The 15,583-nt window shown below is 38.1% G+C and overlaps 1 protein-coding gene across 1 annotated transcript in view; it reads left to right on the top strand.

The window, feature by feature from the left end:
• The window catches only part of SMC6 (structural maintenance of chromosomes 6), a 113,308-nt gene extending 100,962 nt beyond the window's left edge, over positions 1-12,346 (top strand). The window contains exons 24-26 of the mRNA XM_007947490.1: positions 5,630-5,782; positions 10,522-10,619; positions 12,232-12,346. Coding sequence (XP_007945681.1) covers positions 5,630-5,782; positions 10,522-10,619; positions 12,232-12,346 — 366 coding nt within the window. The remainder of the gene's footprint in view (positions 1-5,629; positions 5,783-10,521; positions 10,620-12,231) is intronic.
• Positions 12,347-15,583: the final 3,237 nt, after the last annotated feature.

The following is a 15,583-nucleotide window of genomic DNA, read 5'->3' as shown; positions in this document are numbered from 1 at the left end:
CAAGATTGTAAACAGGGAACCAGAGACATCAATTGGCAAGTGAGGACAACTACAAACAAAAAGAGGGAAAAAACTGTTTAGTCACAGAACTTCTAAATTTTGAGGAAGTTAAGAGAGTTGCAAGATAGAATGGACTGTTGTAAACTCAGGGATAAAATTATAAATCATAGGGTAACCTCAAGGAAAAATGATACACCTTCACATCACAGTAAAAAAGAGGACAAGCACAAATATTCAGCATATACTAAAACAACAGCAACAAAAGAAATGATAACACAATTCATAAACATAATGAGCTCAGCACAGAAAATAATAGGAACAAAGAAACCAGGGACACCAAGAAAAAACACCTAACAAAATGACAGCAACAAATTCAAATTTATCAATAATTACCCTGAATGTTATTGGATTAAATGCACCACTCAAGAGATAGAGAGTTGCAGATTAGATAAGAAAACACAACCCATCAATATGCTGCCTACAAGAGACACACTTTAGAGATAAAGACAAAAATATATTAAAAATCAAAGGTTGGAAAAAAATATGTGAAGCAAATGACAGCTGTAGGTATATACCGTAAAGAAGTGAGAGCCATGACAAGAACAGATACATGCACACCCATGTTCATCACAGTACTATTTACAATAGACCAAACTATGGTACATACACACAATGGAATACTATGCAATGCTAAAGAATAATGTAGAATCTGTAAAACACCGCAGAACGTGGATGAACTTGGAGGACAGTATGCTGAGTGAAATGAGACAATCACAAAAGGACAAATATTCTATTAGTCCGTTACTGTAAAACTTAAGGGAAAGTTTTTCTATAGAAGGAAATTTCTTTGTTGGTTACCAGGGGTGGGAGGGGAGAGGAGGGAACACTGTTAGTTAGATAGAGATAAGTATTGATTTGGGTGAAGAGGGGTGAAGAGAAGATCAATGTACCAAATGTGACTGACCAGTATTGCAGCATTGAGGATGAGAAAGACATGGAGAAGTATGTGGGAGGTACAGACAACAAATATGAACCCTTTTGTATATACAGTACTGTGTTGTCAGTGAAGGCTAACATGGGTTATACAGTTATTGATGGACAGATGGGTGGAAAGGCTGAACAATTGATTAGGTATGTCTATGAAATGGGGAGTGTATCCAAGAACATATATCATGTTGGCAGACAACGGTCCTACAAGTTTATGTGAATTATCAGAATTCCCAGGTGTATAGTAGAGCTGACAAGGGGCAAGGTTGTGGTCACTCCTTGGTCCCAGCCAGCTACCCAGAGGGACTGAGTAGTTGAACCTGCGGGCTTGGGACCATAGTCACAGAGGACATCAAGCTCAATTGGCATAACATACTATACAAACCGTTGTTCTACCTCCTACTTTGGTGAGTAGCGACTAGGATCTTAAAAGCTAGCAAGCTGCCATCTAGATGCAATGATGGGTCTCTCCTCATCCAGAGCAAAGAAGAATGAAGAAAACAAAAATTCATAGAAACAATTAGGCCTAGTGACTGGTACACCATCTGATCTGCAGCCTATACGACTGTGAGACCAGAAGAAGTAGATGGTGCCCGGCTACCACTGTCATCCACTTGGAAGGGGATCTATGTAAGAGATCCTTGATAGAGAGGGAGAACAATGTGGAACAAAACTCAGAATCATTTGGAGAGAAAAAAAAAAGGAGGGGACCAGGTTTGCTGGTCTGATAGAGTCTGGTGGAACCACTGAGACTATGGTCCCTAGCTGCCCTTCAGATCTGGAATTAAACCCACACCGGTGGTTTCCATCCAAACAAAATCGGGCATATGAGTTGAACATTTACCTCTAGTACATACACTCCTTGGAGAGAACAATCATGGGAGAAAGAAGGGCTGTTTACGTACAGGGAGACAGCTCAGGGGGCAGGAGTGCATGGAGGGATGGACACAGGGAAGAGGTGGAAGTGGGAGGGGAGCTGTTGCATTGTGGTAAACTGTAGTCAATGTCATGAGACAAAAAATATGTGAACTGCTGTATGGGAAGTGAATTTGCTCTGTAAACCTTCACCCACATCACAATTAATTAATTAATTAATTAAAAAAGAAAGTGATGAATATGAGATTGGAATAAGAGTGATGCTTTTTTTTGCAGTGGTAAAGAACTTGTCTGAATTATGTTCAAATGTTTGTTGGAAGATAGAACTTAGAGGTGATGAACTTGGATATTTGATTGAGAATTTTAAGCAAGATCTTAAAAATGCCATTTGATTTTTCCTTGCCGCTTAAAATAAAATGCAGTAGGAAAGAGAAAGAATTAACAATGAACTGAACAAAATTAAACTAAAACTTAAAAGATTTGGAAAATTCTGTTGTACAGACTAAAGGCACATGGTGTAGAATATTTACCAAAGATGTGGGTACACAGTCTCAAAGAGATGAAGCCTTTGACTGATGGATCTAACCAGATACCACTGCAGAAAACCCATCTGCTTAGACTAAAGGAGACAGAGACAGGATGAAAGGAAAGAAAACTACCTGCTTCTTGAGATTCTACAGGCAGGAAACAGGCCAAAGGAGCTACATTTGATGTCCTCCAAGAACAGGAAAGGACCATCCCTGGAGTAGCTTGGAGATCAGCAGAACTATTGGAAGGAGCACAGGAAACAGGGCTGCCTTGATTTCAAAGCATGGAGCCATTGTCTCCTACGTCTCTAAGATGGAGCTCCAGCTTCAATATTTCAGAATCGTCTTTTCACCAAGTCTCTTCTAGAATGTGAGGCTGCCCTTCAGGTCTGCACAGAGGATGGGACCACTGCCCAAAGCTGAGAGGATAGGGCTGCCATCCCCAAGTGGCAGGAGAATGGGGCCTGCCAGGGTCAAGGGAGTAGGGTCACCTCAAACCAAGGGAGCAGAGTTGCCATCTCAGTGGACCTGGAAGGCAGGGTTGAATCCCAGGACCAGGGGGCCTCCACCCAGAATCCAGAGAATGTAGCCAATACCTGGAGCCTAGAGAGCAAGGCCATTGAGCAGATGGCCTCATAAAACAGGATTATTTTCAGGCTTTGAGAGCTAATATAGTTTGTTCCACTGGGTTTTGGACTGGCTTGGTGCCTGTTATCTCTTTTTTTCCCTCCGATTTCTCCCATTTGTGATGGAAATGTCTACCTTTACACCACTGAATTTTGGAAACTGGTAACTTGTAGCCAGTATTTCACAGATTTCTCGGTTCGCAGATGATGAGGAATTTTGCCTCAAGATGGGGCAGAATTTTACCTAAAGTCTCACACATATTTAATTTAGATGATTCAGAAGATGAGATTTTTGGAGTTGGAGTAGAATTAAGACTTTTAGGATAGTGTGATGGGATGAATGTATTTTGCAGGTGACAAGGACATGAATTTTGGGGGCCAAAGGGTAGAATGTTATGGATTGAATTGTGTCCTCCAAATGAAACTCACAAAACACACTGCCATTGAATTGATTCCAGTTTGTCACAACTCTATAGTATAGACGGAGTAGAACTGCCACATCTTTCTCATGGAGCAGCTGCTGGGTTTGAACTGCTGACCTTTTGATTCACAGTCAGTGCCTCTCCACAGCTCCTCTTTCAAAATAGGTGTTTTAAATCCTACCCTCAATGCCTATAGTTATAATCCCTTTTGGGAATGGGTTGTCTTTTATATTCATGAGGCAAGATTTATGTAGGGCTTGTCTTAAGTCTTATCTCTTTTGATAAGTAAAAGATTAAACTAGTAAGCCAACTAGGGGCAGGGAGGTGAAAATAGATGGCAAGCCACATGAAGATCGCCAAGGAACCAGGGAACAGAAGCTGAAGTGACAAGGACCTTCTGCCAGGGCTGACAAAAAAAGCCTTCCTCTAGAGCCCGTGCCCTGAATTCAGACTTTTAGCCTCCTGAGCTCTGAGCACATAGATTTTTCTTTGATAAACACCTCCACTTGTATTTCTGTTATAGCAGCACTAAATAACTGAAACACATACATGCAAAAGTTTATCCGTGCTTTACCAGGGGTAGGGGGAGCTCTGGTAGCGTAATGCCTCAGGCACTTGACTGCTAACCAGAAGGCTGGCGGTTCAAACCCACCAGCCACTCCTCGGAAGGAAGGTTGGGCAATCTATTTCCGTAGTGATACTGCCTCGAAAACCCAAGGAGGGGTCACTATGAGTTGGGTACAACTCAATGGCACGTAGCACCACCACCACCACCAGGGGCAGGCAGAGCAGGAAAATGGATAGTGGTGATTCAGTATATGTACATGATGAATATTAATCAATGTCATTTTATGAGTTGTGCTCATAAAAATGATTGAAATGAAAAATACTTGTTAAATGTATTTCACTGCAATAAAAATACTTTTTAAAAATGATGGGAGACTGCAAATGTTACGTATTTCTCTCTCTATATATATATATGTAGCAAAGAATCTTTAAGTTATTTAGTCTTCATTTTATAGATAAGGAAAACTGAGATATAAGGTAAATGATAAGTTAGTAATAGACCAGGGATAAAATATAAATCTCAAAAATGTATCTAAGGCTTCATTTGTTAGATTTATACAAAATGCAATTTGGGATAAAGCATTGCACTCTAGCATGTAATTCTTGGTTTTATGGTGTTTTTTAGTTTGGTTTGCTTTTGTTTTTTACTGCTTAGGTTAATGTTTCTTTTATTATTTTTTAAGAGTTTTTTTTTTTTTAATAGAGGATTCTGATTTATAGATGATAAGTATAAAATTTCAGTGTATGTTTAAAAATTCAGAATGTTTTAATCCTTAGAATTTAAGATAAATGAATGCTCACTTGAGAGGTACGTAATACCTCAACTACTAGATTAGAAAATATTTAAAGCAGTGTGTCTGCTAATGACACAAAACTGGTTGATGCTGTATCTTCTGTGTACCACACAGATATATGTATATCTGGAATTCTGTCAAAAGGAAATAGAGTCTCTTTCAATACTATTTGGATTGTTTTCTCAGGAAATTAACCGGGAAAGAAAGTATTGTTAATTTTAATATTTTTTTATTGTTCCCGTGAGCCCTTATTTAGTAAAGGGTTATTTTTTTAAGACGATGTAATAATAAACTCAAGGATTTTTTAAGATATTCATGTGTTTCAGTCCATTTTGGCTGTTAGTGTTTATGCAGTGTAAGCCTCTTTCAGTTGGTCTTGTGGCCTTTTGATACAGTTTAACCACTAGATGGCACTGTAATTCAAGTAACAAAAGATTATCTCGGCATTTAGAAATGTTTCAAATTGTAACAGCTTTAGATGGGCTAAAATTCTTAATTTTGATTACTAATGTTTCTTTAACATTAGCACTTGTGTCCTTAAAACGTTCAAAGTTTTGTATGTTGGATTTATGTTATAGTTATGGTAATAAAAAGGTTTTCAGTTTGACAATAAAACAAAATCATTATATAGCTTACTCATTTACTGTAAATTATTTTAGAGGGAGTAGATGTCATTTCACATCACTAAATGATTTTATTATTATCATTATGGTTTTTGTTTTGTTCACTGTAGATCCTTTATTTCTAATACTAACCAATTCATGTTGTAAAGAATTTAACTTAGTTTTTTTTTTTTTTTCTTTTGTCCCTTGTTAAACATTCTATTCAAGGTTCAGCCTGGAGAGGGAAATAGAGCTATTTTCAATGACATGAGAGCCTTATCTGGAGGTGAACGTTCTTTTTCCACGGTTTGCTTCATTCTTTCTCTGTGGTCCATTGCTGAATCTCCTTTCAGATGCCTGGATGAGTTTGATGTCTACATGGTATTGTTAAATTTTCAGTTGTCTCTTTTTTTTTGTTTGGTATGTGCATTTTGAAAGGAAGCAATTATTTGTTTAGTTTTACCCAGAAGAGAAGGAACCTGCCCTGACACTTTATAATTGGTATGGAATAACTCAAGAGTTCTTACCAGCATTCAACAACTGTAGAGGCCCTGTCATAGATTTCATCGCCTTTCTCTACCATCATGGATGTCCATACTTTCCTTCAGATAGGCTCTCTCCTTCAGTCTCTACCCTCGTTTTTTCTGTCAACCTATAAACATGTTCAGTCCCTTCATTTTGTTCTTCACAAAATTAAAACAGTTCACTGCCCATGTTTGACTAGCTGCTATGCATTCTCCCCCTTCACAGCTGTATTTTTCAAAAGAGCAGTGTATATAACGTAAAGGAGCATGAGCATTTGACTTTGACGTTTAAAAACCCAGAGTTTGAGACCTGGTTCTGCCACCAACTATGCAAATGACTTTGGGCAAAGTATTTATCTTTTCTGGATCTCTTTTTTGTCATCTGTAAAATAAGAGTATTAGTGTTGCCTATCTCATAGGGTCATAGTGAGGCTCGAATGAGGCCTTGTGTGCAGTGCACTTATTGTGGTGCAGACTCCCAGTGAGTACTCACAAATTAATACGCTTTCTCTTCACATCTCATTCTTTCCTAAGTGAAACTCACTGTCACCTGAGTTTAGACTATAGTGCCCCAGCAAAACTTTGTTTACCAAAGATCATAAATGAGCTTTTAATCTTACTTGAATTCTCACCACAACCCTGTCTTCCATCCCTTAAAATACATCTACTTGCCAGCTTCCACACTTCTTTTCTGGTTCTTCTGTCTCCTGCTCTTGGTTCTCTACCTGCCAAGCTCCCTCCCCTAATTCTGTTGCTCTTCTGTGTTTGAGATCTTGTTTATTTGTCTTTAGTACTGTTGCTGGTTTTCCTGCATACTGTACCCTCCCCCTCCCCCACCATATATGCACACAGTCCCCAGAACTGTTACTGCTTACATTTGGATGCTTACCAAATGTAAGTATCTCCTGACATTTCTCTTGCACTTGAGACCCATACATCCAACTATATGTTGGATTTTATTAGTAATTGTTTTGGTTACCTAGTGCCACTCTGACAGGAATATAACACAAACGTGGATGGCTTGAACAAGAAGGTGTTTACTCTTACAGTTTTGGAGGCTTGAAGTCCAAGTTCAAAGTGCTGGGCTCTAGGGGCTGGGTGAAAGCCCCTCAACATTACGCTTCAGCTTTGCCTGTTGCTCGCAGCCCGCTGAAGCTAGAGGCATCTCTTCACTCAGGCAGCTGCTGGCTGCGGAGGCTGACAAGCCCAAAGTCGATACGTGAAAAGGCACAGTCTCGATATTACCAAACCACGTGGCAGGCCACTGATTCAAGTCCATTAAAAGTCCCAAGATCATTGGCAACATGGCAGGCTGCTGAACAATGACTCAGCTACATGCAGGGTTCAAGTGTGCCATCAACTGGAGTCCTTCCTCAAAGTTGTTTGTTATGTACTGGAAGGAGACCACATCCTCAAAGCAGCTACTCAGCTGCTCCAATAGATTCCACTACGGAGTTAATTACCAGTCTCACCGTGGGGAATAACTACATCCAGCTGCCCAGCCACTCAACCAGGACCAGCCAGGTTGGCATACAACCTTAACTACCACAGTAAACATTTTAAACTCAACATGTGAGATACTAAATATGGCCTCTTCTCAAAGCCTCCTTTTCTGAATTCTCTTCCTTGATTTGTGGCAAACTTTCATTACCAACCAGTCACCTGATTTTGAAACTTAATTATCTGTGATTCTTCTTTTTTTACCCTCACATTGTACGACCTCTGTCTGTTCCCTTTCAAAGTCTATCTTTAATCTCTGTACTCTTTTTCTCACTGAATAACTGTCATCTCCATCTCCTCACCTTTCGCCTGTTGTAATGGTCCAGGTTCCCAGACTATAATTATAATCTTACTCTTTTTTCCATCTGTTCTCCATGTTTTTGCTTGCTTTTTATTTCTAAAACACATCTGACTGTGGTCACTTTCCTGTTTAAAAGCCTTCAATGGTTAAATTACTCTATGAGATAAATTTCTAGTTCTGTAGGATAACTTACCCTTCATAATAGAGTATATTCCTGCTCTTCCCACTATATTAGGTTCTTGAGATTTTCTAAGCACACTGTGCTTCTATCTTTTAGATCTTTGTGCTTTGTTTATGTTGTCCTTTTTCATTGTATAGGCAGTCCTCCCTGGCTTACTAACATTTGACTTAAGAACAACTCCTTGCCCTTTAATGTTACCTGAATTTGCCCTCATTTTGTATTGAACCAACCCTTACTCACAAGAAATTCTTCAGCACAGTCACCTTCATTTGCTGCATGTGCAGCTTCTAAATCTTTTATTTTAAGCTTTTCTTTTGCACCAAAATAAGGCTAAGAAACATATACACCTGTTGCATCTTACCCACAAATTCCGCTTACAGACACAGGAACTGTGACTATTGTCAAATTCTCCTACTCATCTGTCAAGACTCAATTCATATGTCACCTTTACAAAACCTTCCATGACCACCATGCCCTGTCAAGCAGGATTAAGAGCTCCTCAGAGTTCCCTTGATAATCAGCTCATAATATTAGAGTGGTTTTCATCCTATTACCAAAAAAACAAGTCAAAGTCAGTGCTATCGAGTCAGATTGGACTCATAACAACCCCTACTTGGGTTTCTAGGAGCTCTGGTAGCATAGTGCCTAAGGCACTTGACTGCTCACCAGAAGGCTGGCAGTTCAAACCCTCCAGCCACTCCTCGGAAGGAAGGTTGGGCAATCCTACTTCCGTAGTGATACTGCCTCGGAAACCCAAGGAGGGGTCGCTACGAGTCGGGGCCGACTCGACGGCAAACAACAACAACAAACTTGGGTTTCTGAGGCAGTATCGCTATGGAGGTAGATTGCCCAGTCTTCCTTCTGAGGAGTGGCTAGTGGATTTGAACCACCAAGCTTCTGGTTAGCAGTCAAATGCCTTAGGCACTATGCTACCAGAGCTCCCATCCTGTTACAGTCACTTGTTTTTATATCTGCATTTCCCAGCAGTTTGCAGCTTTTTTTAAGGCTGTAGAATATGCTGGAATCATATTTCTGCCTCCTAATGGCTAGCACATAGTAAGCAATTAGTAAATGTATTTTTACATAAATCAGAAACTACACTTTTAGGAGCCCCTGGTGGCTCAGTGGTTAAAGTGTCCACTGCTAATGAAAGGTTGGTGATTCAAACCCACCAGCCTCTCTGCAGGAGAAAGACGTGGCAGTCTGCTTGCTTAAAGATTTACAGCCTTGGAAACCGTATGGGACAGTTCTGTTCGATGCGGTAGCATGATTGTGAGTTGTCATTTACTCAGGGCAGTGGGTTTGGTTTTGGTTTGAGTGTTGTGTAATCCTTTAGTGTCACTTTTTTCCTGTGATACCACTTTGGAAGGTTGGTTAGAAATTTTTCTAATTAGGTTCAAAGATAATTCAAAAATCATAAACAATCACTCTTTCCATGCCATGTTCTTACCCAAAATGTCATTGTGTGCTTTATCATCCCCTATCTTGTCAGATATAATTCTGAGCAGCTTTCTGAAATCTAGACCTTCTCAATCAGAATGCCTCCATCAAAATTACTCAGAAGTTCTGAGAACTGATCCAAAGGAAATAAATATTTTTCAATACAGTGGCAACATCATTAAAAGATAGATATTCCCTTGCCCCCAGGCAGTTGATTTGAAAGGACAATATTCCTTTTGTGCAAGCTCTGGTTATTTTTGTTAGCTTTAAATTAAATGACTTCAGAGATAAGCCGTATAGAAGAATTTATATAATAAGAGCCAATGAGCAATGTAACCAAGATTTGAGTCTCCTGATTGCCTCCATCATGCTGCATTATTCTAAACCACCATGCTATATTGATTGACACAGCGGCTGCAACAGTGGCTCAAGCATAGTGACGATTGTGTAGATCACACAGGACTGAGCAGTGTTTCCTCCCATTGTACATAAGGTCCCATGAGTCAGAACCAACTCGACGGCACCTGACAACAGCATATTGCCACAAATAGTTTAAAATAGACCTTTAAAAATACATGCTTTTAACTTTTCTTTTGTTGTTATTTAACTCAGAAATGTAAGCACTAGTTTGATTTCAAACCCTATTATAACTAAGCAGTTCTTTACTGTACAGTTTAAATTATTTTAAAGATTCGATCAAGAAATTGATCTGTAAACTCTAATTGATTTACACTGTTTAAAATGTAGAAGGCAATCACAGGGTGAAGAGTTTCTAAAATACCTTATTTACTGAGGGGAAATTTGAGAGAAAAAATTTAGGATTAGACACTTGTTATTACCCAGTGATTAAACATTATTGTACCCTTTAGATTTACTTTTTAACATTTAGTTGTATCTTTTGAATATTTTTCTAGTTATTTTACTTTAATTGCTAAGTGTATTTGAGGGGAGGGGCTATACATACAAATATTTTGCAGAAATTACCTGGAAGATATATTTATTCAATTATTTTCCCTAATAGCTTGATATTTTTACACATAAAAGTCTTGGTATCGTTAAGGTAATGGGTTATTCCTGGGGTAAGAAGTCCAAATGTCAGTATCAGCTAGCAGAATACTGCTTTTACAGAAATATTTGCAGAATGGTGATTGTAAATTTTACTTTTGTTCTTTAGGATATGGTTAATAGGAGAATTGCCATGGATATGATACTCAAGATGGCAGATTCCCAGCGTTTTAGACAATTTATCTTGCTTACTCCTCAAAGTATGAGGTAACTTTTTACAATTCTTCTGTGAAAACATGTATCAAGTATATAAAAGAGTAAAGAAATATTTTATAATCTTAGCTTTTAATGCAAATGTATAAATAGTCCATACGCAGAGATAAATTAGCCCCAGATTAGTTTGGTATACTAGTTTAGGAGATTTAATATCATTTTTTCTTTCTTAGACGTTTAGAATTTTGTTTGTATTCTCTCTTTCCTGTAACTGAAGCAAGTTGATTTCAATATGATTATTAATCTGTTACTATTTCGATTTTGAGTCTGCTCTTTTGTAGTTTTCATGAGCAACTAACATAAAATAATTTTAGCAGTTCAGTTTTTCCCTAGCCCTCTTTTCTTGATGACTTACAAGTACCAGTCTTTCTAAATAAAAAGCTCTGTCTGTTGTCAGTCAGCATTTATTGGGTACCTGTAGTGTGTCAGGCAGTCTTAGTTATATAGTGATGCTCTGGTGACAGAGTGCCTGAGGCGTTTGACTGCTAACCAGAAGGCTGGCGGTTCAAACCCCTCAGCCACTCCTCAGAAGGAAGGTTAGGCAATCTACTCCTGTAGTGATAACTGCCTTGGAAACCCAAGGAGGGGTCACTATGAGTCTGATCCAACTCGATGACAGTGAGTTTGAGTTTTTTATAACATAAATAGCATAAGTGGATGGCTTCAAGAAACAAATGTATTATAGTTTAGGAGGCTGGAAGTCCAAATTCAGGGCACTTGGTCTAGGGGAAGGTTTTCTTTCTCTCTTGGGTCACAGTTTAGGAGGAAGGTCCTCATCTCCTCTCAGCATCTATGGGCCCGGCATTCCCTGGAGATTTCTGTGTGCCTTGGCTTCGATCTCCATTCCCCCAGGTCTATGAGATTCCCAACACAGAGACCCTGGGTCCAAAGGATGCACTCTGCTCCCAGCTCTTCTTTCTTTGTAGTAGTAGGTCCCTCTTTCTCCACTCAATCTCGTTCCTTTAATATCTTTCAAGGTAAAAAGGCGATGCAGGTCACACCCCAGAGGGAAATTCCCCTTATGTCAGATCAGTGCTGTGACCTGAATAAGAGTGTTGCATCCCATCCTGATGCCCTTACCACTGATTGTCTGATCACATCAGATCACATCATGAGGAGTGATTACATTATTAAATAACTGCCAAACCACTGAGAATCATGGCCTAGCCAAGCTGACACATATCTGGGGGGACACAGTTCAATCTCTGACAGACACTAATGTCACTTATAGTTGATATTCCATTTCTAAAATGGTCACTTGACTATATGGGGAATTACATTTGTGATTGGGAATAATTGGTAACGGCTTCCTGACTGGACAAGAGGAATAAGAGTTAGAAGAGTTACATATATAGAACTACTTCCATCTATTCTTCTTGTGAACTGAAAATCCATAGCACCTAATAGAAAGTTAATTTTTAAAAATGAAAACAAATTGTTTCCTTATTATAAATTGTATTTCTCCTAGAACTCTAGATATTAGGTAAAAATACCTCTATTAGCAGATAATAGCCATTTTGATGTATATATTTATAAGATAGTATTAGAATTTTTGAAATACAAAAAAACTTTTATGGAATTGAGTAATTAATCTTATTTTCTCTAGCTCACTTCCTTCAAGTAGACTCATTAGAATTCTTCGAATGTCTGATCCTGAAAGAGGACAAACTACATTGCCTTTCCGACCTATAACTCAAGAGGAAGAAGAAGACCGAAGTTGATTTGTAACTTAATATACACCATGTACTTGTGTTGAAAGATTTGTAAAATGAAAGAGAATTCAGGATTATTTTGATGAAATAAAGTGAAACTGATGATACTTCTAAAATAAACTCCTTTATGTGTCTGACCATAATAAAGTATGTAAATAAGCCTAGAAACATAACTATAACCAGCAATTTAAAATTACTATCACTTTGCTTTGAGAAAATCAGCTTAAGTTTGTTTTTTAATCATCTACTTTTATAGATTCTTTTTCAGGAGTGAAATTTTGTACATATGTGCATATCTGTTTGGTTCCGTTTCTACAGTATTTTGTAAGAATTAAAATAAAAACTTGAGCACATGATTATATTTGCTTTTGTTCTTCCAGAATATTACATTCTGTAGTTAAGTTATGGTAGCCTAGTGCCTACGCACTTGACTGCTAACCAGAAGGCTGGCAGTTCAAACCCACCAGCCACTCCCTGGAAGTCTACTTCCATAGTGATACTGCCTCGGAAACCCAAGGAGGGGGTCGCTATGAGTTGGATCTGACTTGATGGCAAACACAACAAAAAAGTTACAAGAAGAGATGAAGAGAGGGAGTTCTTATTTGTGATGATGAGATGGGGGAGGTCTGTGCACAAGGACCAGTTTACAGATGATTTATTATCTTTTTTTTGCTAAATAATTTCAAGGGACCTACAGACAACTATTTAATGACAATTGTTCCTATTTCCTGATAATGCGTATGCCTTGGACAAAATCCCTGCCTACTGATAATTTATATTAGATTTGGACTGGAACTTTTAATACCAAACTGGGAATGTTATTTATTTATAACACGCTGTTTTATGGGGAACTGAGAAAAAGCACTGCCAGCTATAACGTTGTTGTTACATGCCATTGAGTCAGACCCAACTCATAGCGACCCTTTCTTGGGTTTCCGAGGCGGTATCACTACAGAAGTAGTGCCCAACCTTCCTTCTGAGGAGTGGCTGATGGTTTTGAAACGCCAGCCTTCTGGTTAGCAGTCAAGTGCCTTAGGCATTATGCTACCAGACCTCCTGCCAACTATGACAGTTTCTCTCATTTCCTTAGTTCTCCACCACCAAACAGAAGAGTCTATAACCAATATCAGAATTGTATAATGGCTTAGGGTTTCACCCTGCCTTGCAGCACATTTGCCTAATTTATAGAATCACTTAGTTTGTAGCCCATGAGCTCTCAGGCTGAGGCTCAGCTGAGAAGAGGACACAGGTCAGAAGAACTCTGCAGACAAGGCTGAGAAGTGCTTGGGATGGATGGGGAGTGGATTAGGGCAGCCCTCACAGAGCAGGAAGGTAACTAGTGGTGGCAAGAGTCAAATGCAAGCTGTTGATTGTGAGCTGACTTCATTCTGATTTCAAAGATGTTAAAAAATGTGTTTCTTAGAATGATAATATATATTAGAAGAAATGATACTTAGGAATAGTTTTTAGAGACCATGAATAGGACTACTGCCTGTACTCTGTTTGAAACTAGGACTAGTGATTAAAAAAAAAAAAACAAGACATGAGTATCCAAGAAGAACCATTCCATTGCTAGCAATAAATGTTCAAATAAATATTTATGAAATTGAAATGGCAGTATTTTAAGAGCAGGGACTTTTGCATAGTCACTGAGAAAAAATGGGTTTTATTTTGTTTTTGGTGGGAGCAAGAAGTCTGTCTTACTCTAAAGTTGAGATCAGTTGGAAAATGAGAAGTCCGTACACATGTACTTTTCTGATTTAAGAATTTACAAAAAAAAAATCCCATTGACCCTACGAACTCCAACTTTTAAGTTTGCAACCTGTTGTATCAAAGCTACTTTAAAATGTGTGTGTGCTCTTTTGAATAAAATAAGTGGAATGTTCCAAATGCAAAAACTTGGTGATTTCAGTGTCTGACCTGTTGTGATAGTGTTTGAACGTTGTGGTTGTTAATACAGACTGAGAAGTGTAATCTTCGGGTATCCAAGCATCTCTTGTAGAATTGAAAGTTACTCATTGTCTTTGGCCTCATAGTTTCAGTTTTCAACTGTCATAAATGAAAATATCTCCATTTAATGTTCCAATTAGTAGTAATATTGAAAGTAATTATCCTTTTTAAAATATGTGTAACTTCTAAAAATAAAGCAATTATATATACTAAGGTCATGCTTTTGTGACTTGGGGAAGGTGGTATTAATTGAATAAATTTTATCTTTATATGTAGTGACTTAGATCACAGAGATAACTCTTCAACTCCTTGTGTTTCATCAGTGCAATTGTAACTGAACCTGAGTAATGAAGTCCCAGAAAACAGAACTCTGAAGTGTTAAATTCTGTCTCAAATCTCAGGATAGAAATGATGAAAATCATTCTCAAAATGACAAAAGTGATAAATTTTAGTAAACCAAGATAGAATATTTATTCAAATTGACTGCAAACATTAAGATTCAGGCACTGCCTTCTTTTTAAAATATTTCCCAAGTTTTCACCTCTCTGATCCCCTAGTACTGTTTTTGCATGACTTCAAAATGTCTGAGTTGATTATATCTGGAGACTAAGACACTTAAATACTATGTGAAAAACTGACTGGGACTCATAAATTCGAACAGAAATACTGCAGGCTGTGATGAAGATCGGGTGGTTCAGAAGTCCAATTGAAAGTTCTAAGTACAAATTAGATGCTAGAAGAAAGGCAAAATGTTTATAATATTGAGGTAATACTTTTCTGGTTAGGTTTATGACTTACGTATACCAGCGATCATGAAGATAGCATGGGACTCGGCAACATTTTGTTATGCACAAGATCAGAGCCAACTCAACAGTAACTAAGAACAACATATCTACAGAGATCCTTTCACTTTGACCCGCTCTAAGGTTTTCAGGAGAATTGGTTTGAAACTTAAAAGTTTTAAATTACTGATGTTTCATGACTTGACAAAAATGCTCATGGACTTAAAAGCCTATCAAAATAGTATATTAATAGGAAAAGTATTCTTTTTAAAATGCATTTTATTGAAATATAATTTATGTACACTGAAATACACAAAACTAAAGTGACATGGGTCAATGCATTTTTTTTTTTTTTATTGCAATGTTCCCTCCTTGCGCCTCCCACCCTGGCAACCAACAAAGAAAGTTTCCCTCCATATATAAACCTTTCCTTGACCCTCCACATAACAAACTAATACTATATTTGTCATTCTTTGATTGACTTATTTCACTCAGTATAATGTCCTCCAAGTTC

The sequence above is a fragment of the Orycteropus afer genome, unplaced genomic scaffold (assembly GCF_000298275.1).
Source record: "Orycteropus afer afer isolate SDZICR_OR568_19922 unplaced genomic scaffold, OryAfe1.0 scaffold00187, whole genome shotgun sequence".
In the NCBI taxonomy this organism is placed as follows: Eukaryota; Metazoa; Chordata; class Mammalia; order Tubulidentata; family Orycteropodidae; genus Orycteropus; species Orycteropus afer.
The sequence above is the reverse complement of the archived record's forward strand: the minus strand, read 5'-3'. Positions and strand labels throughout refer to the sequence as shown.